The 16106-nt window shown below is 36.5% G+C and overlaps 1 protein-coding gene across 1 annotated transcript in view; it reads left to right on the forward strand.

Moving 5' to 3' along the window:
* Positions 1-15991, forward strand: part of dnaaf5 (dynein axonemal assembly factor 5) — a 33731-nt gene extending 17740 nt beyond the window's left edge. The window contains exons 8-14 of the mRNA XM_077213598.1: positions 6572-6712; positions 7351-7519; positions 10368-10515; positions 11746-11896; positions 12863-13019; positions 14357-14548; positions 15668-15991. Coding sequence (XP_077069713.1) covers positions 6572-6712; positions 7351-7519; positions 10368-10515; positions 11746-11896; positions 12863-13019; positions 14357-14548; positions 15668-15792 — 1083 coding nt within the window. The 3' untranslated portion in view covers positions 15793-15991. The remainder of the gene's footprint in view (positions 1-6571; positions 6713-7350; positions 7520-10367; positions 10516-11745; positions 11897-12862; positions 13020-14356; positions 14549-15667) is intronic.
* The last annotated feature ends 115 nt before the right edge of the window (positions 15992-16106 follow it).

Consider the following 16106-nt stretch of genomic DNA (forward strand, 5'->3'; position numbering starts at 1 on the left):
GAGTGCTGTATCAAGGCACCTCAGTGGGAAGTCTGTGGGAAGGAAAAAGTGTGGCAAAAAACGCTGCACAACGAGAAGAGGTGACCGGACCCTGAGGAAGATTGTGGAGAAGGACCGATTCCAGATCTTGGGGGACCTGCGGAAGCAGTGGACTGAGTCTGGAGTAGAAACATCCAGAGCCACCGTGCACAGGCGTGTGCAGGAAATGGGCTACAGGTGCCGCATTCCCCAGGTCAAGCCACTTTTGAACCAGAAACAGCGGCAGAAGCGCCTGACCTGGGCTACAGAGAAGCAGCACTGGACTGTTGCTCAGTGGTCCAAAGTACTTTTTTCGGATGAAAGCAAATTTGGCATGTCATTCCGAAACCAAGGTGCCAGAGTCTGGAGGAAGACTGGGGAGAAGGAAATGCCAAAATGCCTGAAGTCCAGTGTCAAGTACCCACAGTCAGTGATGGTCTGGGGTGCCATGTCAGCTGCTGGTGTTGGTCCACTGTGTTTTATCAAGGGCCGGGTCAATGCAGCTAGCTATCAGGAGATTTTGGAGCACTTCATGCTTCCATCTGCTGAAAAGCTTAATGGAGATGAAGATTTCATTTTTCAGCACGACCTGGCACCTGCTCACAGTGCCAAAACCACTGGTAAATGGTTTACTGACCATGGTATTACTGTGCTCAATTGGCCTGCCAACTCTCCTGACCTGAACCCCATAGAGAATCTGTGGGATATTGTGAAGACAAAGTTGAGAGACGCAAGACCCAACACTCTGGATGAGCTTAAGGCCGCTATCGAAGCATCCTGGGCCTCCATAACACCTCAGCAGTGCCACAGGCTGATTGCCTCCATGCCACGCCGCATTGAAGCAGTCATTTCTGCAAAAGGATTCCCGACCAAGTATTGAGTGCATAACTGAACATAATTATTGGAAGGTTGACTTTTTTTTGTATTAAAAACACTCCTTTTATTGGTTTTTTGAAATATGCTAATTTTTTGAGATAGGAATTTTGGGTTTTCATGAGCTGTATGCCAAAATTATCAGTATTAAAACAATAAAAGACCTGAAATATTTCAGATGGTGTGCAATGAATCTAAAATATATGAAAGTTAAATTTTTATCATTACATTATGGAAAATAATGAACTTTATCACAATATGCTAATTTTTTGAGAAGGACCTGTACATATAAATACATTTACACCACTTAAGTTAGTTATTGCTATAAGGAAGTGAAAGAGACTTTCAACCAGCATACCAAAAAAAAATTCTGGAGCAAATTGCCTACCCTGCCTTTACTCTCCTTAAATACTAAAATAACACTACTTATTTTCAGTTTACGTGTCTGTGTGAACTGGGGAGTTTTATGTTGAGTGAATTTTAGAGTAGGGCCTATGTCTACATTAAACTTTATTTTGAAAGAGCAAGAAGAACCCTGTTTTTTGGTGAAACCCACTGTTGAGTGAACAGAGGCAGATGCTCTGATCTTTCCTGTACACTGCAGCTTTGAAGTCAGCCTGCTCTTTGATGTAGCTGTTGTCAGAGCACTTTCGACTGTCTGTTTTCCAAAATCATCAGAAAAAAGTACAGTGTAGGAAGAAGGCAAGGAAATAACACGCCTGCAGTCCTCTTTTGAGGATATGTCAGATGTTGTGGGTCTGAAGATGTGCACTTGTGTAATGTGTTATGAATTGGATTTGCGATGCCTGTAGGACATGGAAAACAGAAGCACCAGCTCTCCGTGTTTTGTTTTCGGAGTTGCTATGGGACTATAAGCGGGAATGTAAATCTCAGCTGTCTAAAGGAAGGTCAACATAAAATTTCAGATCTATATTAGAGAATATACATAAATGCATACCTGCCTGCTCACGTCATAGCTGACAGCTGTGGCCTGCTCACCTCTGTCCTGAAAAAAGAGGAGCTGGAGACAGGGTGGGACGAGTTGTGGAGACAGGACTATATTTATGGACAAGAAGAGCCAGACGAACATGAATTGCAGTGCTGGTTGGGGCGATCGGTTTAAAACAGTTGTCAGACCTGTCGATCACTCCTCTGACAGCCATAGGCGTGAACTAGAGAACATGCTTCTGTTTTACGAGTGTTAGTTCGATCTGGAAACCTGCCCATAAAGTGACATCTTTAAAACGAGTCTTTTATTAAATTCCATAATGGGGGGGGGGAAATACATAATCTTGATCTATAAGAGCTTTATCTGCTAAGTTTTACAATTATAAAGATTTATATATTTAAAGTTTTATATATTTCAAAACTCCACACCATCAACTAACAATAGATAAAAAATATTTTTTTTATAATGTTTTCTATGTAATTGTTTTATATTTTTTTAAACCGTGCATAACCCTGTCTACTTAATTTTTTATTTTATTTTATTTTTTACCTGTGCAAATGGAAGCTTGTTTCCGCCACAGAAAAAATACATTTTAAAAGATGATTTGCAACTTTTTATCTCGCAATTGCGAGTTTACATCTCGCAATTCTGAATTTATTCCTCGAAATTGCGAGTTTGTCTCAAAATTATGACTTTATAACACTCAATTGCGACTTAACATCACACAATTCGGACTTTATAACACTCAATAGCGACTTAACATCACACAATTCGGACTTTATAACACTCAATTGCGACTTTACATCACACAATTCGGACTTTATAACACTCAATTGCGACTTAACATCACACAATTCGGACTTTATAACACTCAATTGCGACTTTACATCACACAATTCGGACTTTATAACACTCAATTGCGACTTAACATCACACAATTCGGACTTTATAACACTCAATTGCGACTTAACATCACACAATTCGGACTTTATAACACTCAATTGCGACTTAACATCACACAATTCGGACTTTATAACACTCAATTGCGACTTAACATCACACAATTCGGACTTTATAACACTCAATTGCGTCTTTACATCACACAATTCGGACTTTATAACACTCAATTGCGACTTAACATCACACAATTCGGACTTAATAACACTCAATTGCGACTTTACATCACACAATTCGGACTTTATAACACTCAATTGCGACTTAACATCACACAATTAGGACTTTATAACACTCAATTGCGACTTTACATTACACAATTTGGACTTTATAACACTCAATTGCGACTTTACATCACACAGTTCGGACTTTATAACACTCAATTGCGACTTTACATCACACAATTCGGACTTTATAACACTCAATTGCGACTTTACATCACACAGTTCGGACTTTATAACACTCAATTGCGACTTTACATCACACAATTCGGACTTTATAACACTCAATTGCGAACTTACATCACACAATTCGGACTTTATAACACTCAATTGCGACTTTACATTACACAATTCGGACTTTATAACACTCAATTGCGACTTTACATTACACAATTCGGACTTTATAACACTCAATTGCGACTTTACATCACACAATTCGGACTTTATAACTCTCAATTGCGACTTTACATCACAGAATTCTGACTTTATAACACTCAATTGCGACTTAACATCACACAATTAGGACTTTATAACACTCAATTGCGAATTAACATCACACAATTCGGACTTTATAACACTCAATTGCGACTTTACATCACACAATTTGGACTTTATAACACTCAATTGCGACTTAACATCACATAATTCAGACTTTATAACACTCAATTGCGACTTAACATCACACAATTCGGACTTTATAACACTCAATTGCGACTTTACATTACACAATTCGGACTTTATAACACTCAATTGCGACTTTACATTACACAATTCGGACTTTATAGCACTCAATTGCGACTTAACATCACACAATTCGGACTTTATAACACTCAATTGCGACTTTACATTACACAATTTGGACTTTATAACACTCAATTGCGACTTTACATTACACAATTCGGACTTTATAGCACTCAATTGCGACTTTACATCACACAATTCGGACTTTATAACTCTCAATTGCGACTTTACATCACAGAATTCTGACTTTATAACACTCAATTGCGACTTTACATTACACAATTCGGACTTTTTAACACTCAATTGCGACTTAACATCACACAATTCGGACTTTATAACACTCAATTGCGACTTAACATCACACAATTCGGACTTTATAACACTCAATTGCGACTTAACATCACACAATTCGGACTTTATAACACTCAATTGCGACTTAACATCACACAATTAGGACTTTATAACACTCAATTGCGACTTAACATCACACAATTCGGACTTTATAACACTCAATTGCAACTTAACATCACACAATTCGGACTTTATAACACTCAATTGCGACTTAACATCACACAATTTGGACTTTATAACACTCAATTGCGACTTAACATCACATAATTCGGACTTTATAACACTCAATTGCGACTTAACATCACACAATTCGGACTTTATAACACTCAATTGCGACTTTACATTACACAATTCGGACTTTATAACACTCAATTGCGACTTAACATCACACAATTCGGACTTTATAACACTCAATTGCGACTTTACATCACACAATTCGGACTTTATAACACTCAATTGCGACTTTACATCACACAGTTCGGACTTTATAACACTCAATTGCGACTTTACATCACACAATTCGGACTTTATAACACTCAATTGCGACTTTACATCACACAATTCGGACTTTATAACACTCAATTGCGACTTTACATTACACAATTCGGACTTTATAACACTCAATTGCGACTTTACATTACACAATTCGGACTTTATAACACTCAATTGCGACTTTACATCACACAATTCGGACTTTATAACTCTCAATTGCGACTTTACATCACAGAATTCAGACTTTATAACACTCAATTGCGACTTAACATCACACAATTCGGACTTTATAACACTCAATTGCGACTTTACATTACACAATTCGGACTTTATAACACTCAATTGCGACTTAACATCACACAATTCGGACTTTATAACACTCAATTGCGACTTTACATCACACAATTCGGACTTTATAACACTCAATTGCGACTTTACATTACACAATTTGGACTTTATAACACTCAATTGCGACTTTACATTACACAATTCGGACTTTATAACACTCAATTGCGACTTTACATCACACAATTCGGACTTTATAACTCTCAATTGCGACTTTACATCACAGAATTCTGACTTTATAACACTCAATTGCGACTTTACATTACACAATTCGGACTTTATAACACTCAATTGCGACTTTACATCACACAATTCGGACTTTATAACACTCAATTGCGACTTTACATTGCACAATTCGGACTTTATAACTCTCAATTGCGACTTTACATCACACAGTTCGGACTTTATAACACTCAATTGCGACTTTACATCACACAGTTCGGACTTTATAACTCGCAATTGTGACTCTTTATCATGCAATTATGAGATAAATGTAGATGTAAACTCGCAATTGTGAGAAACAACTCAGAATTGTGAAATAAAAGTTCTTACCTTATTTATTTTTATTCTGTGGCGGAAACAAGCTCCCATACATATATCCATGTATGCCATCTGCCATTTTATTTTATTGTATTATTTTATTTCTTTTTTACCTGTGCTTAACCCTGTCTATTTAATAATATTTCATTTATTTATTGTACTTTACTTATCCTGACAATTTTATTTTTATTAATTTTTATTGATTGATTTTTTTTTTACCTGTGCATAACCCTTTATACCTGATAATATTTAATTTTATCTTTGCATATTCCTGCCTAATTTTTTTTGTTTACAAGTACATAACCCTGTCTACCTCATGTTCAATTTCTTTTTTATTAAATCTGTCTACTTCATTTTATTGTATTTTATTTATTTTTTTTTGCATGTGCATAACCCTGTTTACCTCATTATTTAATTTAATTTGGTCATATTCTTGTCCGGAACATGAATAAAAAGAGAAAGTCTGAATTCTTTCTTCAGTTTTGCCTTCCAAAAATAGTAGTAAAAGTGTGTCTCCCCCCCACTTCCAGTGGCCAGTGAAAACTCCTGCATCTTAATCATCCTGTCCCTTTTAATGACAGAACCGCTGATTGGAGGAAACGGTGTCATGATCCTCTTGTTGCTGTGAATGTGACACTTTGTCTAGACATGTGATCACTGCATGGAAAGAGAGACAACAAGGTTGTGTGAGGGTGGGTAAAAATGTAGTGGGGTAGGAAATAACAGAGACCGATGGAAAGAAAAGCTCATCGTGTGTTTTGGGCTGCTTTACGAGGTCAGAGAGTTTAGTCTCTATGTGTGTCCTTTATTGGCATGACAAAAACTGTTCATTTGTCAAAGCAGTACGAAATAGCTCAAATAAACAACAAATATAGCAACTGTAATTAAATTAAATGTCATTAAATTAAACTAAATTAAACTAAATTAAATTGAATGAAATTAAATTAAATTAAATTAAATTGTCCAGACTATAATTAGAAATTAAACGGTAAATAAAAAATAAAGGAATAAATGACGTAATTAACATTAAACAAAAGTAAGGAAAAGTGAAAATGTTTTGCACGTTTCTGTTTTTTTTGTCTCTCAGGCGCTGTATCTGGATCAGTTGTTGGTGTGTGTGGATGCTGTGCTGTGTGTGTGTCAAGTGGACTGTGATGTCATCAGTCTGCAGCTGCTGAAGGTTCTAGTGTCGGTTCAGAGTCTCGAGTCACAGCAGCAACAGTTCAAGGTAAAACACACAAGTCTGGCATTTCCCATACACAATTAAATATTATCTGTGACTGATCTAAGTTCTTTATATTGAAAATACTGCAGGGTCTCAAGAAAGTTGCCTACTGATTTACAAAATATTGCATGTCCAAAGTTTCTTGGCCTGAGTTGCCTTGCACCTAAACATCATGTTAAAGTCAGCATGAAACAGAAGTTGGAATAGTCTTTAGTTCGCTATTGCGACATATATTCGAGTGAAACGGCTTCTCGAACGAGAAATAAATGTAGGACGGGACTTGATTTTGTCCATGGGGAATTGATTGGCTGATTGGATGGTTGTGGTTTGTCATTGGTGGATCTCATGTGAGTGACAGGTTGCTCCGCCCTCATGTCAGTAAACGCATCATCAGAAAAGAGATGAGCTGCAAGAGGCAGGGGAAGTTATTTTAATGAAAAATTATTTTAAAAATATATGAATTATAAAAAATAATGATGTGCATGGATAAATCATTTATAATAGCCTAAATACTGCAACATTGCATTAAAAACATCAACCGTCATTCATTTTTCACTTGATATGAGTGACATTTTAGCTCACAGTTGTAGATTAATGGACAGTAGATTCAATAATTGAACATTATCCTGGGTCTTTCTCAGGCAGACGAATCCGTGAGGAGATTGTGTGAGGCGCAGGGTCTCAGTGGAGCGTGTGAGTTGTACCGACAGCACATGGCAGATCTGCTGCAGTGGCTCTCTGACTCGCATCACACCTGGACCAGTTACTCCGTTCAGAAAACACAGCTGGAGATCATCGCCATGCAGTCCGGTGAGTGTGTGTTTCATTTGCAGCTGGCCAACATTCTGTTTAGACGCACGCAATCTAAGAGCTGAACTCATTAAAGTTCAGTTCTTCAAACTTCCCTCAGAGTGAGCAGTCACATTCCACGCTTAATTATTCACTAATTTAGACAAGGCAAGTTTATTTATACAGCACATTTCATACACAATGGTAATTCAAAGTGCTTTACATACAGTGCCCTCCACAATTATTGGCACCCCTGTTTAAGATGTGGTCGAGGACTTGTAAAAATTCACCTTTTTTTTTTAAACAACATAGAACCCAAATGCAAAAAAAAGAGAAAAATCCAACCTTTTATTTAAGTACATTACTTTGGTGGTAAAAAAAAAAATCACACATTTAGAAAAAAAAAACTTGAAAGCATGTGTCCCACAATTATTGGCACCCCTAACAATTCCGCTGAAAAATTTAATTGATTTTTTTTTAAATATATTTTTCTGTAGTTGCTAAAGTTGGTCAGGGTATCTAGGAACTTTTAATTACTAATTCATGACCTCCTGTTTCCCTGGGGTATAAATATGACGCGACACAGAGGCCTAATTCTCTTACCCATTTGTCAACATGGCAAAGACAAGAGAACACACCATTCAAGTAAGGCAGATATGTGTCGACCTTCATAAGTCAGGCAATGGCTACAAAAAAATAGCCACTCGCCTTAACTTAACTTAGCGTATCTACAGTCAGAGGAATCATTAAGAAGTTTAAAACAACTGGAACAGTGACAAACAAGGCTGGAAGAGGTCCCAAGTTTATCTTGCCACAAGCACAGTGAGGAGGATGGTAAGAGAAGTTAAAAAAAGTCCTAAGCTCACTGTCACAGAATTGCATCAAAGAGTGACATCTTGGGGTCACAAAGTCTCCAAAACAACCATCAGACGCTCTCTACATGCCAACAAGCTGTTTGGGAGGCATGCAAGGAAAAAGCCTTTTCTCACTAACACTCACAAACGTAAACGTCTGGAGTTTGCTAAGCGGCACTGGGACTTCAACTGGGATCGTGTACTTTGGTCAGATGAGACTAAGATTGAGCTTTTTGGCAACAAACACTCTAAGTGGGTCTGGCGTAAAACAAAAGATGAGTATGCCGAAAAGCACCTCATGCCCACCGTGAAGTATGGTGGAGGATCTGTGATGCTGTGGGCCTGTTTCTCTTCCAAAGGCCCTGGGAACCTTGTTAGGGTGCATGGCATTATGAACGCTTTGAACTACCAGGACATTTTAAATAAAAACCTGATGGCCTCTGCCAGAAAGCTGAAGATGGGTCGTCATTGGGTCTTTCAGCAGGATAATGATCCAATACATGTGGCAAGATCTACACAACAATGGTCTAGCAGTCACAAACTCAAGGTCCTCCCGTGGCCATCTCAGTCCCCAGACCTCAACCCAATCGAAAACCTGTGGGGCGAGCTAAAGAGGAGAGTGCATAAGAGAGGACCCAGGACACTGGATGATCTAGAAAGATTGTGCAAAGAAGAATGGTCAAAGATCCCTCTCTCTGTGTTCTCCAATCTTGTGAAATGTTATAGGAGGAGATTAAGTGCTGTCTTGTTGGCAAAAGGGGGTTGTACAAAGTATTAACATCAGGGGTGCCAATAATTGTGGGAAACATGATTTCAAGTTTTTTTTTCTAAATGTGTGATTTTTTTTTTTTACCACCAAAGTAATGTAGTTAAATAAAAGGTTGGATTTTTCTCTTTTTTTGTATGTGGGTTCTATGTTGTTTAAAAAAAAAAGGAGAATTTTTAGAAGTCCTCAACCACATCTTAAACAGAGGTGCCAATAATTGTGGAGGGCACTGTATAAGGAATTAAAATAATAATAAAAAAATAAGAAACAGTTTAGAATAAAAAAGAAATAAAATACAGTGCAAACAGTGGACAGTGCCCATTCAGTAAATGCACAGCTCAACAGAAGTGTTTTGAGTCTGGATTTGAATGTGACTACTGTAAGAGCACATCTGATTTCTTCTTGAAGCATAGTAGCTAAAAGCAGACTTGCCATGCTTAGAGGGAACCCCTCGGTATTTCTAGCTGATGTGATCCTAATGATCTGAGTGATCTTTTGGGTTTATATTCAGTCAATAATTTAGTGTTATTTGTATTTAATTTAGCGTTTTTTGTAGGGATGCACCGAAACAAAATTTCTGGTCTGAAAGCGAAAATTCAGGATTTGGCCAAAAATCTAAAATAAAAACAGAAATTAATACTCAGTTATAATCAAACTTTAATAAACAGCACTCAAATATCTAAAACTTAGTGGTACCATTTAAATTGCTCACAACGCAATATAAACAACAATAAACTCTGTAATAACTTGTTTTCATGACAGATTTATTCACGCATACATTGAATAATGAAGACATCACAAACGGGTTATGCAATAATATAATAAATATGTATTGCTGTGCATATATTCAGCAAAATGCTCTTCTCTAGAGTGTTTTATTTTTTCTAGCTAACTAATGAGTTTATGGACATTGAATAGCTTTCTTGAGGAAAATGTTACTAAATGTAACTAAGTTTTATTGATGCCTTTCCCCGGTTGAAACACAGCGATTACATAACACAGGGTTCATTTCGGTAAGTATCTTTCAACGTGCCTTCTGGTGTTCATCCATGATTTTTTGTTGCTGCAACTAGTAGTAAAGAGGAGATATGATCAGTTCACGTGCGCTGAAATGGTTGTGTAAAATAAAAATAATAATAAAATAAAACATACTATAAATGGAATAAATATTCTCCAAAATGTAATATTGAAAAAATATGAATAAATAAAAATAAAAAATTCGTTTTATCATCTGCATGTTATCTTTTAGGTCCTGTGGTGGGCGAGTTTCTTCCAGCGCTCTTGCCACTGTTGAAGAGTTGCGTTGAACCCAGTCGAGACCCTGAGATGAGACTTCACATCTTCACCATGCTGTCCAAACTACTCCTGGATGCCAGCAACACACTGGACTCACAGGGGTCAGTTTATCAGTCACAGATCTTTCTGTGCAGTTATTGTGTATTTTGCATCATAAGACAATATGATAATGTTCTTGATGAAATATCCAAACTATCATACCTGATGTCATTGAAACATTGGAGATAACAGCAATGGTTAACTACTACACAGCTGAGCTCTTGTTATTTTATATCTACAGTATCCCACCACTGCATAAATATATGCTTAAACATGCATCATTGGAATGATTTATGCATTTTAAGAAGATCTTAGAATGAAGATCATCTGTGATTCCTGATAAGGATCTAAATACTATGCATTTCAAAGACAGCACTTCATAATTACACCAATATAGTAACACATCAGGATAGTCCCCTTCAGAAATGTTGCAAAATTCCCTCTTTTCATGTGGCGTTCACCTAAAATTCCTTCGTTGCGTGTGGGTGCTTGATTTGAAAAGTGAAATAAGAGGAGAATGAAAGGAAAGACACCTCTCACACACACACACACACACACACACACACACACACACACACACACACACACACACACACACACACACACACACACATCTAAATCAAGATGTATCTTAGACTTCTATTGCTTATAAATAAAGATAATTATTATTAAGTATTATTTGCCTTATTCATTAATCATTTTTAACATTAACTAAGTTACCATTCTAAGTTTTGAATTTATCTTGTGTGGAAAATTGGAATACCACAAAACATATGCGAATAAAACATTGTTTTTCCATCCTATGTGTTTAAGAGAACAAAATAGTCACTTCCTGTGAAATTGGTGTGACATGTTTTTACAAAAATGGAAGTTGCTGTAATATGGGAAGAAACTGTGACTCTTTTGTCCTACATCATAAATGACTTGCGTCTCAAAGCACGCAGATGAAACGCTATAATCGTGTAAACATGTTACCTTGCGTTCGGATGCTGGTGTTTGTAAACTCAATCATGTGAGATGCTTCTGGGAGGGAATTAAACCAAATCATTTGGAGGACAGACTTTGGCTCAAGCGTTTCAGAATGATCAAACCAACATTTGAGATGTTGTGCAATGAAACCGATCCGCTGGTTAGTCCAGTTATTTACCTGGAAACAGTTACTGAAGAAATTGTTGGAAATACCTTAAGAGTGATTTTGTTTATAAAATGCAAATATATAAATATAATTTTTTTTTTTTTTAAGTTGTCATGTCTGTCATAAAGTTTGTCTTAATAATGTTTTCTCTCCCTAGGGGATTTGGTGAATACATGGAGATGGTCCTGCAGGATTTGTTGTTGCCTAATCTGGTGTGGCGTTCGGGTCGATCTGCCGCGGCTGTCAGGACCGCTGCTCTCAGCTGCCTGTTAGCTGTCCTACACGGGGGGGCTTTCCCAGCGGAGCGAGTAATAACACACACACACACACACACACACACACACATCAACTCTACAGCAGAGCCATTAAATATTAAGACCGCATCAAAATAATAAATATATACTCTCTCTTTCTCTCTCTCTCTCTCTCTCTCTCTCTCTATATATATATATATATATATATATATATATATATATATATTATTATTATTAATTGAAGCAATCTTATAGTACCTCCTTATTTTATTGCCCACTGAATATTGAGTTTCACTCATGAATACCTAATTTTACAAAACTCTTATATATATATATATATATATATATATATATATATATATATATATATATATATATATATATATATATATATAATTGAAAATCATTTTGCAGGTGGAGGAAATTATATTTTGATTAAGATTATTAATTTTAATAATTGTGCATAATGACAAATTTTATTAGTAAATCAGATTAAGGCTGTAAATGGTGTCAGATTTGATTTCATGTTTTGTAACTGTTATGGTTAATATCTGCTCTTTTGAGCGTCGATAAAATACATGTTGAAGTACATGAGTTTGCAAGATTTTTTTATGTTTTTAACATAAGTCTCTTTATTTAGTTCATTGGACTTATTTTACTTAGTTAAGTCTCAATTTAGTTAATATACATTACCGTTCTGAAATATTATTCCATTTTAAAATGTTTTCTATGTAAATATTTTTTTAAATGTAATTTATTCCTGTGATCAAAGCTGAATTTTCAGCACCATTACTCCAGTCCTCAGTGTCACATTCTCATATGATGATTTGAGAAACATTTCTGATTATTCTAATTGTTGATATGTTTATTATAACAGTTCATATTTTTGGTGAAACCTTGATAGCTTTCTTCATCATTCTTTGACGAATAGAAAGTTCAAACGAACAGCGTTTATCTGAAGGTTAGTGAGTATGTTTGATTTTGTGTTAGTGATGTTGACGTGTGATAAATGTGTTTTAGATTGTGTCGGTGGAGGAGACTCTCAGTACGCAGCTGATCTCTGCGCTGGAGGAAGACTCGAAACTGGCTCGTCTTCTGGCCTGTAGATCTCTTCACTCACTGCTGAAACTCACAACACAACAGCTCAGCACTGACTCGCTCAACAAGATCTATCCAGGTATGCTTAACTCATCCCACATACTCTTAAACAATGAAAGAGAAGGGGGCAGCATATTTACTGTGACAGATGAAAATGAAGAAGTGCTGTCTGAAATATGGTGTAGATTGTTCAGTTTGCCAGCATTGAAAATGCATCTTTCCACAATATGGGTTGTGTACATACTGTAGCTGTCAAACATGTTGAATGGATTGAGGTCCTATAGCTCACAGACATATTTTCATGCATCAAATTAAATAGAGCTCTGCTCTAAGGTCTGTATTTTTATTTGACTGTGTAAATGGAGAAATAACACCATTATTCTTCTTATTCAAACATGTTATTGAAAATGGTAGATTGAAACGCATCTGACAGTGTTCAATATTGTAAATGGAATATGTGTTGCAGTTCATTGCCCGTATTTTCAAGGCATTCTGTATACAATAGTTTTTATTTTATTTTCAAGTAGTCATTTTCTGTTTCTGTTATAAGACTATCTTGGTTAAATAAAGCATATCTATAACTTTGTGCCTTGCACAAATTTTCTAGACATTTATTAATACAGTAAGTAAACACTTACACTTAAGTTGTACTTACTGTACAAGTAAATACAGTATAGTAAAAATAGTAGACAGTGCCCCTAAAAAGGGAATTAAGCTTTTTATTTATTTATTTTTATTCAATGTTTTTAAATAGTCTGTGTCTGTTTCTCTGTTATAAGACTATCCTGGTTAAATTAAGCATATCTATGTGTTTTGCATACATTTTCCAGACATTTATTAATATACAATAATACACAGTGCCCATAAAAAGTCAGTTAACTTTTTTATTTTAATACAATCATTTTTTTATATTATATTTAATGTTTACTTAGGTTTTAAAAAGTGGATGCCAGATTCCATAAGACAATCCTGGTTAAATGAAGTATATCAGTGTGTGAAGACCCAACTTTATGTATGTTTTGTAAAATTCCCTTATCTGTCAAACATATTTTATTAGATTGTCCTGGACTTAACGCAAGCAGAATGCTCTTTTATGAAGTTACTTCATTGAAGGACATATTTAATGAGATTATGCCTGAAAAGGTTTTGGATTTTTTATCATATGTTAATTTAAAAAAATAAATATTGTATAGTATGACTTGTTGTATATATTTTTATTGTATTTATATGATATTTGTATTTTTGTAATTTAATTTTTGCCATGAAAATAGCTTTGAATGCTGACATGGCATTAAATAAAATAGTCTGAATCTATATCAGTGTGTATAATAGCTGTTGTTATTGCACACGTTCATGATTTCAGAAGTGTCTGTGAGGTAGTGTGTGCTTTCATGAGCGTGTCTGTTTGTGTTTCAGAGCTGCTGAAGCGTGTGGATGACAGCAGTGAAGACGTCCGTCTCGAAGCGCTGAAGTCTCTGAGCACATGGTTCTCATCTCTGGGGAAAAACTACGACACGCACTCGTGCCGCCCACACCTGGAGTTCCTGTTCCAGCAGCTGCTGCTCTACATGGACGACCCCGACACCAAAGTCCAGGATTCGGTCCTCGGTAAGGGTGCAACGCGAACAAACGGCATGCGATTCTTCATTCCTGCTGTAACCATCTGATGTTTTGACTTGAATCGTGACTGATGACAGTTATATTCGTGTCGACACTATTGTGGTGTAAGATAAATCTCTTCCTGCTGCATAAGGAAGTAATTCGGGTCTGTGTTAATGGTGTTGCGCTCATCCTACGGTCCACTTCACTGATCTCCCTGTTCTTCACTTCAAAGAGCCTCATTAATCCTGCATTTTTACACTCTATCCATCACACGCTCTTTTGCTACTGGCCTGCCTCCAGCCGGGTCATGGGCTGTCAACACCTTCCCATAATCCTATGTCAATGTGTCCTAGTGCACACGCACACGGAGTACAGAAAATCTTCATACCCCCTAATTAGGCTTTGAACCCACAAAGGATGATGAAAACGTACATATAGTAAGTAGGGCATAATGTTCATCCAGTTGTTGTCGCTAAATAAGCCCAGACAGGGTGATCCTAATATGCATTTGTATTATATCAAAAGGGTTTATTTAGAGATAACATTCAGCATCATGCACACAGAGCCACAGACGTGGGGGAAAACACCGTCTTGATTTCCTCTTCTTGTCTTTCTTTATTTTTGATTATGCTCTTTAACTCATCTTGTATTTCAAAGACACCCCAGATGTGATTAATGTCCATTATAACACCATATCCCATAATCCCTCATTCCTATGGTTAAGCTTATAATAACAGCACTCTCACACTGTGCTTGAGTTACTGAGGAAATTCACCCGTTTCTTTACACAAAGAAAACGTTGTTTTCTGGTGCACTTACAAACGTATAAAGCGGCGGATAAAAGTAAACCCCCCCCCACCACCAAACAAATCAGGATAAAACCAAATCCCCACAACAAAGACACGACTGCTGAAAGAAAACAAATCAGCTTTATGGGCTTCTCTTTGTTCCTAAATGGTGAGCTGAAAACTTTGAAAGTCTTTTTTTTTTTTTTTGAAGACTCAGGGACCAAAGACTTATATAAACCCCTGCACCATGACTCCACCGTATTCTTGCTATGCCAAATGAGTAAATTCTGATGTAATAACCAGGTATAAAGATGTCCTTGTCGTTTCTTTCTGTCAGAGGTTCTGCGCGTGGCCAGTGCAGTGGACGGAGGTTTGTTACAGCAGCTAACGGAGGCGGTGAGAGAGAAACAGCGCAGCCCCGAGTACTGCGATAAACTCCTCCAGCACATTCACTCATTATAACACACACATCTGTGGCTCTTTACTGTGGAAACGGGCACATTCACAAACATTTGTCAATGGATAACCTGTTGTTTTTAGCTTTAGTTCTGTTCATGGAGGTTGTTTGGGAGAATTCAAAATGAACTTTCTTGTTTGAAAAGTGCCTTTCTATTTGATCTTGACATCTTTATTGATTTATTAAATAAACTTGTTCATTCAACTGATTGTTTTATTTCACATTTGTGTTAGCTGATGTGTTGAGTACTTCAACACAGCTAATACATAAACAATTATATAATTTATATAAATTATGTATACAATTATACAATCGATAT

The sequence above is a fragment of the Siphateles boraxobius genome, unplaced genomic scaffold (genome assembly GCF_051911475.1).
Source record: "Siphateles boraxobius isolate OS27281-9 unplaced genomic scaffold, OSU_SipBor_1 66, whole genome shotgun sequence".
Lineage (NCBI taxonomy): Eukaryota > Metazoa > Chordata > Actinopteri > Cypriniformes > Leuciscidae > Siphateles > Siphateles boraxobius.